This window comes from Gadus chalcogrammus, chromosome 1, assembly GCF_026213295.1.
Source record: "Gadus chalcogrammus isolate NIFS_2021 chromosome 1, NIFS_Gcha_1.0, whole genome shotgun sequence".
NCBI lineage: Eukaryota > Metazoa > Chordata > Actinopteri > Gadiformes > Gadidae > Gadus > Gadus chalcogrammus.
This window is the reverse complement of record NC_079412.1, coordinates 11,889,544-11,902,043: the sequence shown is the minus strand read 5'-3', so window position 1 is coordinate 11,902,043 and position 12,500 is coordinate 11,889,544. Positions and strand designations below refer to the sequence as shown.

The 12,500-nt window shown below is 48.9% G+C and overlaps 1 protein-coding gene across 2 annotated transcripts in view; it reads left to right on the top strand.

Annotated features, from left to right (window-relative positions):
* The first annotated feature begins 631 nt into the window (after positions 1-631).
* The window catches only part of LOC130382063 (metabotropic glutamate receptor 7-like), a 51,621-nt gene continuing 39,752 nt past the window's right edge, over positions 632-12,500 (top strand). The window contains exon 1 of one of the 2 annotated variants that reach the window (XM_056589700.1): positions 632-1,096. In XM_056589700.1, the coding sequence (XP_056445675.1) occupies positions 650-1,096 (447 nt within the window). In that variant the 5' untranslated portion in view covers positions 632-649. The remainder of the gene's footprint in view (positions 1,097-12,500) is intronic. The other variant, XM_056589701.1, reaches the window with a different exon arrangement.

Here is a 12,500-nt window from a genome sequence, read left to right as displayed (position 1 = left end):
AGGACCCGGGTGGAGAGCTATACTTGGGGAGCGTCTGAGATAACGCTGCGCTCCCATGGAGCTCCATGGAACGCCACCGAGTTCCGTCGGTCAGAGGATCGACGTGTTTCATCTCAGACTCATCTCGTGCTGTTTGGTGTCATCAAGCCGGCTTCATGTTTGACTCTGGTACAGAATCGGTGGAGACGACTTAAGGCTACTGTGTGCTGTTTGAAAGAACGATGGCTTTCACCGAGGGGCAGTTATCTTTGCGTGCAAATGTTTAGTTTTATTGATGTTTTCTAACGGATGGATGTCGCCTGCTTCTCCAAGGAAACTGAATCGTGTAACAAGGCAGTTTAATTCAACAAGCTCCCGGGTCCAAGGGGCGCAGTGGGAACGGTGGGTTGCGACTGGTTTTCTTCAGTCTTCTTGTTGAATGGTGACCACAATGGTTCCGCGGTAACAAAAACTTGTTTGCCTTTTCTGGGGCTTATTTTCTTCCCACAGCGGATTTGCAGACGACATTTATGTTTTAGTTTTGTATATATTTTCTTTGCTTTCCCTCCGCTACAACTTCTTCCTACTGTGAGCAGCAGGCACCATGGCCCGCCTCACCAGCCCGGGTCTGAACATGAACGTGTGCTCGCTCTGGAGAGCGCTGTGGCTCATGAGGACCGTGGTGGGGTTTGCGCGCCCGCAGGAGATTTACGCACCCCATTCCATACGGATCGAGGGCCAATTGACCCTCGGGGGACTCTTCCCCGTGCACGCGAGGGGGGCCGACGGCACGCCGTGCGGGGACATCAAGAAGGAGAACGGGATCCACCGGCTGGAGGCCATGATGTATGCGTTGGATCAGATCAACCAGGACGAGCAGCTCCTGCCCAACGTCACTCTAGGAGCCCGCGTGCTGGACACCTGTTCCAGAGACACGTACGCCCTGGAGCAGTCGTTGACTTTTGTCCAGGCTCTGATCACCAAGGACACGTCAGACGTCCGGTGCACCAACGGGGAACCGCCGGTGTTCGTCAAGCCCGAGAAAGTGGTGGGAGTCATTGGAGCGTCGGCGAGCTCGGTGTCCATCATGGTGGCCAACATCCTGCGTCTCTTCCAGGCAAGTTTTTATTTACAATTATTCAGCGATTAAAACATATATATACATATGAGCCTGAGCCTGTGTATGAATGAGCCGTGTGTGAAAGAGTGGCTATTATTTAAATGAAAGAAAAAGTAAAGTGCCATTTCGTTGGGATCTCAGCTTGTATCTTTCAGTATCTTTCAGGGTTATGTGTTATGAGTGTTTGTGTGTGTGTGTGTGTGTGTGTGTGTGTGTGTGTGTGTGTGTGTGTGTGTGTGTGTGTGTGTGTGTGTGTGTGTGTGTGTGTGTGTGTGTGTGTGTGTGTGTGTGTGTGTGTGTGTGTGTGTGTTGGAACACACCGATGAGGTGAAGAGCCGTGTGGTGCTGAAAGAACAGCTCCCTCCGGCCCCGTCCACGTCTCGCTCTGCGGTGGATTCTAATGCGCGGTTCACGGACCGGTGACAATTTGACACTATCTTACCCATCCACCACCGAGTCCCCCTTTAGAAACTGTATCTCTGCCGCCACAGCTGTTTCCATGCGATTGTATCAGTCTCTTGTACTAAGTTGAGCTTTTTGGGGATTAATATAACGAATTATTGTGCGTATGGCGTATTGTACTGTTGAGTAAGCACTCTAACGGAAAAACCGTTGGTAGGCCTGGAAAATCATTGTCTCCGGTGGCCTAATTGAGTAAAGGCGAGGTAAAGACAGAAATACAATCACTAATGTGAACAGGAGTATTATGGCTATAGAGCCAGTCAGACACCCAGGGCGAGGCAACCAGCAGAGCAGGAAGCCTCAAAATGAATAATTAAAGACAAATCCTCACAGCAAACTAAGTAATTACTTGAGATGTGGTATGCAGGGATATCTGCAGTATCAGCCCATACAGTATCTTAACCTCCTGCCTTCGCCAAGAAGGACCATCAAAGTGGGGTTGTTGCAAATGATTTGTGGTCACACACACTGTAACCCACGGTCACAGGGCGTTTTCTGTGTTCTCCCCAGATCAATTACACAAACCAAAGGCCTGGACTTAAGTGCCTGTTTAACAGAAAATAAGGAAGTACTTAACATGCTTTTAGCTCCAACCATTTACCAAAACACACGTCCACAAATACACACAAACACGCAGAACCCTTCTTCCATTTCACGACCGATCGAGTTGTTAGCAGACCAATGTCCTCAGGCCCATTGATCTTGGCCCTCCCATTAGCTGGTCACAGCCCTGTCGCCCGCAGCAACACAACCACAAGCTGGGCCATGACTCCATCTCTACTGTATTGTTCGTGATCAGTAATATATGGACTTTGTTGTAAATTGTATAGACACACACACACACACATATGTACGCGCGCAGGTACACACAAACACGCACACACTTGCATGCGCACCCACATATACACAAATGCGTAATCACGCACACACCTGTGGACACCTGTGAGGGGTCATCATGGGGAGGCGGGGGGTACGTCCCCTTATCATGCAACCATTCTCCTTCCCCACCGGCCCCAGGTGCGCCATCAGGTCTGTCAGGGCCCAGCTGAGCCTGGTGGGGGCTGGCAGCAGGGTGATTGGACGGTGGTATGGGTGCGTTGCTTTGACAGGACTGTCGGCATGGTAATCAAGCTCAGGGAATCAAGGGAGTTTTGACAGAGCCTGTCAAGCACCTTCCTCCCGCGTTCCTGCAAATCTCCCCCCCCACCACCCCCCCACCTGCTCAGTGTACAGCTGTAGAAGGCGGGTTCTGAGTGACTCCCCTGCAGACATAACCCCCTCAGAGCCGACGGGCCGACCAGGAGACACTACACACTCACAAGTCTGTACTCTCTCCACGCTGGGCGGTCGTAGAATCTCACGACTCTCCGGGGAGGTGACCTACGGTCGTTGATTGGCTCGGGACGGAAAGTAAGGAAAATAAAAGCAAGGAGGAATGACGATGATGTCCTCATCATCCCGGGCTTACAGAACACTTGTACCTACTTAACACTGTAATCCGTAATGCAGATCCTAATTAGCATGTTGATGTAATGAACACGTGCGCTATATCCTACACCCTAATCCACCTGGCACGATGAGAAATCAGCGCCGTCAAACGAAACAAACAATCAGACAACAACAACAACCGCCACCCCCTGTCACAAAAAAAAAGAAGCAATTTCCCTATCCCTAAAACAAGTGGCTATCAAAGGTGATCAGAGCGGCAAGTGCTTTGTCTAAAGCGAGCTATAATGTGTATCCGCCTGACTGGCTTCCTTAACAGATCTAGTCTGGGGGAACAAAAAGACCCTTCTGTCTTCTCTTAATCTCATTCCCCTTACCCCCAAAATTGGCGCCTGCTGCGGGCTCTCTGATTGGCCGCGCCACGTGCTCCTCATCTCCCCCTCCTCGTGGCCGCCTCCCCCTCTGAGATAAAGGAGCGTCAGGAAGGCTTAATAGCCTACGTCGATTGTATTGCCTCCCCCAGCGTCCAATAGTAAATAGAGCCCCTCATTATTCACAATATGAGTGGTTGCTAAACTGCTAATGTTGGCACCGGGTTGGATTTTCTTTTTCTACCCCCCCCCCCCCCCCCCCCCAAACCCTCCCGGGTACCCCAGAGTGTTGATCAATACTGTTGCCATGGTGAGGCCAATTTGTTCCTGAGATGTTTTCATTTGAATGCCTTTAAACGCCTCCCTGCTCTGCTGGGGATGAGAAACAGCGTGCCACACCGGGGCCAAACTTTCTGAATCCCTTCCAAGAGCGGGTTGTTATCCACGTCACCTCTTCCTTTGACAAATGGTTAGACGCTGCGCTCTGTTCCGCGCAAACAGCTGGTCACACGGCACAGACCAGAGCAGCGAATGTCGGTCGCTGCATAAAATATACAACAAACTATAAACGGCGCATGGAATATCGGTCACGCTGGGGTAGATTATTCCACCCTCATGACGTTCCAGTCGTGGGCGATCTCTGCTTTCAAAGTGAGCAGAGGAGGAGAGGGACGTTGTGCTGGAGGTGGGTGAAGGTGGGGGCTCCAGCCTGCCGTGGGCTGGGTCGGGGCTGGGGCCCCCCGGCGGACCGGCTGTCTACAGTAGTGATGCACTGATGTCCTCTGCTCCAGCAGCCTGACAGGCCCCGACGTCAGATTCTCCCCTCATCGCTGTGATTGATTTGAAGGATATTGAAGCTCTGCTCTGTGATCTGTTTGGTGTCGGCGTTCAAGACAGCGGCTGACTGGGGGAATGTAGGGGAAAAACAAGGTGTAGAATAACAGCCATGGACAAACACGTCTGCCTTGTTTCAAACAAGGCTGCCTCGACCCCAGCCCAACCCCCCCCCCCCCCCCCCCCCTCGAAGCCTGACACACAGCGGCAGGGGTAGCGGGTCAGATGGGTCACCTGTTTGATGTTCATCCTGTCGATTCCTAATGCTCAGTGCGATGTAAAGGTTTATACTGTCTCTATACAGCAACAAGTGCTGTGGACACACTGGTTTCACTCTACAACGGAGAGTAAAGGTTCACATTCATTAAGATCAGATACACACCGCACGCACGCACACACACGCACGCACACGCACGCACAAACACTCCGATTACCCTTTGAAAGCATGACAATACGCGGGTGACTTGTGGATTTTTCTTGTTCTGTGTCAGTGGTTTTCGGAAAACAGTAGCATTTTCCTATGAAACCTGGCTTGCTAATTGGCCAGAACGCTGAGGGTGACACGAAGACCATGCTCAAATTTCCATCACTAGCCCCCTAAAACACTGAATGCATAATTTATTCACTCATTCAATTTGGGCTCCCAGAAGTGTCTACTTATCAAATATCAAATGAAGCTTGTGAGCTCGACTAAAGAAATTTGCTTCCTTGCTGACATTCATAGCGAATGGGTTTTCTGAAGCATTAGTTCTGCTGAAGGGTGACATATGCATTCACACTTGGTACACTTGTCTAGGTTAGCGATTTAGTATCAATACCAGGGTCGGGGTAATCTGGGTCCAACCAGTTTCCAGTTGGATGGAGTTCATGCACCAGTTGGTTTCCAGGAGGGCATGCAGGGCCTTGAGACGATGTACAGACAGACAGACACACACAGCTGGATAACCACACACTGCTGGGAGGCTACCAGCTCAGTTCCCATGAGGCACTTTGTTATTATCGGATATGTATGGACATCCATGCATGTATACATACACAAACACAAACATACACACACATGCAAGCTGCAGATACTGTTCTGGATAAGAAAAAAACAAAACATTACATTCCGGTCAATTTGTAAGAAAGGAAGAATGCTAAATGTAGCTGTTAAACCGAATGCCTGCAGACGATTTTGAAGCCATTCCTTGTTGCAACCATTCATTTGAAATAACTCTCTATGCTCCGTGAGGGACGGGAGAATGGTGTTTGAGGCGGAGGCGTGCTCGGGGCCCGCTGCAAAGGAGTGCGGTGCCATTTATCTGGTTTGCAGAAGCAGTTAACAGGAGAGGAAACCCCATTATGTCCAATCCTCTTAAGCCGAGGAGCAGGCCCAGGTCTCGGCAGGCCCCGGCATAGTCCACTCGCTCATTCCCTCAGAAAGGGAAAGGCGTCTGTGATACCCAGAGGAATAAGCCAAGCCGTGCTGAAAGTCATTACCATAGGCTTTATTGTTGAGCATTTGAACCAACTGAGCTGCGGTCAGTACAATGCTGCAGGCTCAGCCTTAACGTTAAGACTCGGTCTGGCATTACCGGGGACATTCTCAGAGAGGATAATGCCACTGTTTTTTAAGTCAATAGCGCTACTTAATAGAATGCACTACTTAGTGTTTCCCCAAACCGCATGCTCTTTGCTTTTGTTTTAAACCAGAAGAAGTTACCTTTCAGACATAATCTATTTTTGCAAAAATCTATTTAAGGATTGTCTTTCTGACTCATTTGTTCTGTAACCCCCTCTCTCTAGTCGAAAGAAAACACTTGCTCCTCGATTGGCTAATTTGAGTGACCAACGTGACAGCTGACAGCGGCTCTCTGCTGTGGAAACATGCAAGCTGTTCCACTTGAAGCAATGGGACGGTTAAAAGAGAGAAATACAAGCTTTTGATTAAAGTCGCACAAATGGGAACCCCCACCACCCCGATCCTAAAGTACTCTATTTCCACATTCACAATGACCTTAATCCTTTAATTCACGTGCACGCCTCGAAACCTTCCTTCTTCATCCTGATCCCTCTCACCCTTTATCTGCCGCTCTCTGTTCCCCCCGCTCACGTTTCTTTTTCCCTACATCATTCTCATGCAAACCTATACCGTCCAAAACAACCACCCATGCATCACACACATACCTCAAATCTACATTTATTCCATGGGACGCGTTGTGCAGTTGGCTGACAGCCCAACTAAGTGGAAAGTGCAGTGTTCATATGGCTAACTGAGTGCCGTCCCTCCAGGGTGGTGGCACTAGATTCCGCTAGTAGCCAGCCCTCCGTGCAAGAGAGGACTGATACCAAAAGACACGCTTGAGGAGGGGCATAGGGGCAATGTAGGACACCCCGGTTTGACCTGCCTTCTTTCTGGTTGACTGGAGGGAGACAAATGTATTTGATTAAGGAGTATATCAGGGATGTGATGCAAAAGTTGTTGTGCTTGTGTAGGGGTGGAAGCTTCTGCACGTGGGCGTGCTTTTGTGCGCTTACAGTAAAAATACAGTGTAGCTGTGAATGTAGGTGTGGTGAATGAGTGTCGTGCCTCTGTTGGGGGACCCAGGTGCATGCTCGCAGTTATGCACGCTCACAGCCATGCACACTCCAAGCCGTGCGCATTCCCATCCGTGCATGCTCACAATAAGCCGACACATTGTAAAGTTGTTTCTTTATCATCAGCTGTGCTATTACTGCAGGCCCTGTGGCTATGTTGAAATAACTTCCAACAACAAATAATAAACTGCCGTAGCATTTCACTACACATTCTCGCATTCACATGCCAATGCCGTATTAGAATAATCTCAAACCCCCTCTGTACTGTTGGATTTCTCTTTCATTTTCTTCTTTTCTTCTTTCACATTTCATTTTGGTTGTTTTTCCGCTTGTGAAATCGCAAACCATTGGGGATTCTGAATGTAATTATCCAACGCTTGCTTTTGGAAGTATGCATCCTCGTAGCATGACTGCAACATGGGGCTCTGTTTGTGTGTTCCTGCTCTTGCTCTTTGGAGCTTGAAAAGTGCATCGTACCGCAGAAGAAAGAATTGTCAACAGGAAAAGTATTTTCACATGCAAATGAAGCCTGTTATTGTGTTTTTTTGTTGCAGCGCTCAACAGCCTAAATCTGAAAGGCAGACTGATTGGAGGGGAACAGAAGTCAATTAGAGTTGACATGGTGAAAGAAAAGATGGTGTCCTCCTTCCCACTGCGTTTGTGACTTTTTAGCTGACGGCCATTAAGGTCATCTTGGGGAATTGATAACGATGAGTCTAGTGTGTCTTATCAGTGGAACCGTATCCATGGAAGTGGATCACTAGCCTAGTCTTTTATCACTTAAATGAATACTTCACCGATACAGAACCGGCGTTCTATCATTATAAAATCGCTATTGTAATCTAAAAAAAAAGATTTTTTTTCCCTCAGTCTAACCCAGTCTTCCCTTGGCCCAGCTGTCCTGATCTAAATTTCTCCTGACCTGACGTCGAATGATGCGTTTGACGTCATCTCAATAAAACTTTGCTTGCCTGCTAGAAGGGCCCAGGACTACAAAACACTGCCTCCGCAAATTTGCAAGCCCGCCAATAAGGAATGAGGGGGGCGGGTGCTCCCGTACGATGTGTAAACACAATGTCCGACATGTTTCTTCACCGCTTAGCACGAGAACTAGACAGACACAAACTTCCGACCATGGCAGAAGCAGATTTGCAATGGGAAACAGCCGAAGTGGAGACCCGTGTATTGATTCTCGGCCATGGTGGAGAAGGAATTGGGGGAAGAAACGTTGGCTTTGACTCTCTGAAGTCCAGATTGAACTGCAACTTCAGATTGATTTTGGAAGGACCAGGGATGTCGGAGAACCCGACGCAGTCGTTTATTCATAATATCATCTCAAACGACTGCGTCGGGTTCTCCGACGTCTCTGGTTCTTCCACTTCCACATCAATCTGAAGTAGACTGATCTGTGACCTGGAGGTGAAAGGGATTGTTGACCGCGATTGTCGCCCGCCGGAGCCCGACAATCACGGGTAACAATCCCTTTCTCCTCCATGTCGCGGTTCGCGGTTCTACCTCAATCTTCTGTCCATCACCGAGTCAAAGTGATATAATTGATTGCATCACAAGAAAACCGTGAACAAAGTACACTTCAATATATCCGTTTTGATCTTAAATTTATGTCTGTGTAAATGATGTTGAAGATTACAGGAAGATATCTTGATAACATATTTAATTCAAATATTTGTGCATGTGTGTGACAGTGTGTGTGTGTGTGTGTGTGTGTGTGTGTGTGTGTGTGTGTGTGTGTGTGTGTGTGTGTGTGTGTGTGTGTGTGTGTGTGTGTGTGCGTGTGTTTTCATGTGCGTGTGCATGCATGTGTGTTCCTGTGGTTGCATGTGCGTGCATGTATGCGTGCGTGTGTGAGCATATGGGCAAGCATGCATGTGTGTATTTGTGTGTACAAGTGTGTTTGTGTGAGTGTGTGCGCGGGTAGGATGCTCTGAGCTTCTGGAACTGCATCACCGAGGATGTGAGCAGTGGAGGGCAGCCCAGCTTGACAAAGCAGTTAACGTGAAATGTTGGCGGAGGCCCATCACACCATCTGACATCACGCAGGTTCGTCACAGTCTGTCTGGGCTCTCAGTAGAGCCCCAGCAATCAATCACGTGGGAGTTTCTTAGTGTTGTTCTGGAGCTGCTTCAGATCACAGAGTGCCCGCCAATTAATCGCAATCGTGTTTGATTAGTTTGCTAAGTTCTCCTTTCGTAATATTTTTGTCCCCAATTAAACCACGGCTTATCATCAGTGCACCAATAGCGGCAATAAACCGAACAATGAATCATATTCAAATAACATGTGAAATGTTCATGTTTTCAGTAAAGTTGCTCATCTCATGATTAATAGTACAAGGCCTTTCAGTGCAACGGCGGTTGATTCCCAGTTCTAAAAGTCCTGGCATATTTTATAGCTAAACCTGCAAGCTAAAGCTGCAATTAGTTTAAATCTGATCCAAGAACTTCTATGGAAATCTAATTTATTAATCTAAATGATATTCTCCCTACAAGGCCATTTGTAGATAAAATATATTCAGCCACTGCTGCATTAAAAATGTTTTCGAATGTACTGCGTGGCATTCAATATTAAGAACATTCAGGGCGATGTTGCACAACATAGAATCACACCCTCTTTTATTTATTATGTCTGTTAATCCTGAATCCCCCATTAAACAAGCCTACAGTGTTCAGGTCTTTCACCTCCGAATGCTAAGCTTCCAATACTATTGCATTGCGAGTGTGAAACTCAAGCATCCATTTAAAAGTAAAATATCAGTGCTGCATTATAGATAACATTTCCATCCTTCCCTCTACTGTGTACCATTCATGTGTATTGGTACGACCCTGGTTTCTGAAAATACAGCATTTGTAACATTTTCATTTGAAATACCCAAAATAGCCCTCCATCTACAGCTTTGATTTTTCCCAGCCGTTCTGAATGGCTCATGTCCAAGTTTCTCCGGTGAAACCGTCATTGATTTGAAGCAGAGATCACTCTGCCTTAAGCTGTCCCTGACAGAGCCACGCTCTGCCGGTCGGTGGGATATCCATGTCACAGCGACACACCGAGCTGCAAACAATTCTCACATCGGAGGTTTGAGTTCAATCATTAGTGGGCCCTGCCTCATCCCCGCTAAGCCTGGTTAGCCTCGCTGAGGGTAATCGTCTGATCTTATGTCTCTTATGCATCTCTGAGTGTGGGACTGGGAAATACATTGCTCTCCGCCCCCCCCCACCACCCCTCACCACCCCCCACTGCCCTCCAGCGGCTTTGACGCTTCCATTCGAGAAGAGATACCTGAAATATGAGTGTTAACGGAGACACACACACAGAACATTAAATCATCTACCCCCCATTAGCCGAGACACGTGGTGTGAAAAATTGAGACCTCTGGTCTTTAGGTACACAAGCCGTCTTCTTTTATTCCATCCTTTTCGCCAAAAAAAAGAAAGGAAAATGTAAAATTACCCTTCGTCCTCTGCGTCACGTTTACGATCAAGAGACCAATGAGGCGTGGAGCCGGGGAAAACACCTTGCATACATCAACACGACAATTGTATAGAATAAAAAATAAAGCATGGATGGGCGGTGAGGCAGAGCAGGGGCGATAACGGGGAGGAGGTCGTATCCTTCCATGATGTATTCTACTGGCTCCATAAAGAACAGAGGAGGGCCCAGGGACACAGCCGAACTGGGGGCTGGCCACAAATCTCTCACTATAATACGTGTTAGGAAATCTCCTGGAGGAGATAGCAGGCTTGCAAGGGAAGAGGGGATAAATGCTTATCAAGGGTTTATTCAAAATCTCATTTTTGTCTGGGTAATGTTTTCGAATGTGTATCGTCCTAGCAGTCTAGTCTGATATATCGAGTAATGTAGCAGTAGAAAAAGCCGATTGTATGACGATATATGACGAATATGGTGATTGCAATCAGTGTCAGTAATCCTCTATTCTCAAGGCTCATGTTGGGATCTGTGTGTTGAATGACAAACAACTCAATGTAAACATATTTTCAGCCAAAGCATAAGCTACAGAAAGCAAAGATACAACCGAGTGTAGTCTCGATTCCAATACGGGAGCACCACAGCCATGTGTGCTGTCAGAGCTCCAGGCTATCAGTGAACCGCTTCTCTGGGACTCAGGGAATTGTTGTGATGCACTTCTGAAAGTACCCCCAAACCATTTATTTACCGTCACTGTTCCTTAGAATCAACGTCAAAGGGAAATGGGGTTTTGATTGGCAGTGAAATATGAAATAGATCCACGTTGCTGGGCCTGCCGTTCCCAACCTGCACAGGGATTGGGCGAGCCAATGACTGGCGTGGACCGCACTGCAATGGTATACATCGCGCAATCTCACACAAAACGTACAGCTTTGAACTTAAATGCAAGCTATTTGTAGTCCCTAGCTGTCAGAACCATAAGTGCAGACACTTACGCTGCTGACAACTACAAATGCATTGCAGACGAGGCCCAGTCAATGGCAAATTCGAGTGGGAGATTTAAAGTATAATTCTTTTCACAGGTGTCACTACCCACATAACGAAATATCTTTTGAATTCAAAGTTTCCGGCTCCGCCAGCAGCAGCAGCAGCAGCAGCAGCAGCAGCAGCAGCAGCAGCAGCACACGACAGAGTGGCTGAATCCCCCCCTCTCGGCGAGCAGAGTCATCTATGTTTTATTCTATTACATTCTGCTACATGCATCTCAAGCGCGCGACGCAGAGTGCTGCACGGCTCAGGGGACAGAGTAGGGGGCTATCTGCTATTTGCCCGCCGTCGCCATCAGGAGGTAATTACATGGGCCTGTGCTGAAGAAGGCTCGGGAGGGAGGGGTGGAGCGGAGATAAGATCGGGGTGAGGGGCCGGGGGGGTTGGGGGGGTTGGGGGGGTTGGGGGGGGGGGGGGGCTCACTGCCTCCTGCTTTTTGCTTTTGTCTGCGCTGTTAGGAGTGAAATGGGCCCGCTGATGGTGCTCTGGCAATGCTGAGAGAGAGAGAGAGAGAGAGAGAGAGAGAGAGAGAGAGAGAGAGAGAGAGAGAGAGAGAGAGAGAGAGAGAGAGAGAGAGAGAGAGAGAGAGAGAGAGAGAGAGAGAGAGAGAGAGAGAGAGAGGGGGACAGAGACAGAGACAGAGAGAGAGAGAGAGAGAGGGAGGGGGACAGAGACAGAGAGAAAGAGAGAGAGTGTAAAAGGCAGGCAGCGACTTGGAGGTGAGGGCGGTAGGGGCGAGCGAGGGGCGAGATAGGGGGTGACGGAAGGAGAGCGTGTCACACAGGAGGAAGGAAGGGAGGAGGTGATGGGAGGTGGGGGGGGGGGAGAGGTACGGGGGTGAGAGAGGGTGGAGGGTGGAAAGGAGGAGGTGGGGGTTGCGATGGTTGAGGGGTGCTATGGGGGATGGGGTAAGGAAGGGGTTGTGGGAAGAGAGAGAAGAAGAATCATTGGGATGCAGGTCAGGGCGGCTGCGGCAGGCGGGGAGGGAGGGAGGGAGGGAGGGAGGGAGGGAGGGAGGGAGGGAGGGAGCGGCAGATAGACAATATATGTGGGTCGGGGCGTCAGGTGTGGGCAGGGGAGACGTGGACCCCGTGCCAGCGCCTCCTTGCTAAATTATGTGTCAGGGCGAGACAAAGACGAGGAGGAGCGGCGGGGCGGGGCGGCCAGCAGCCGTCGTCTGATCTAGCGATGTGTGTCAACACACACACACACACACACACACA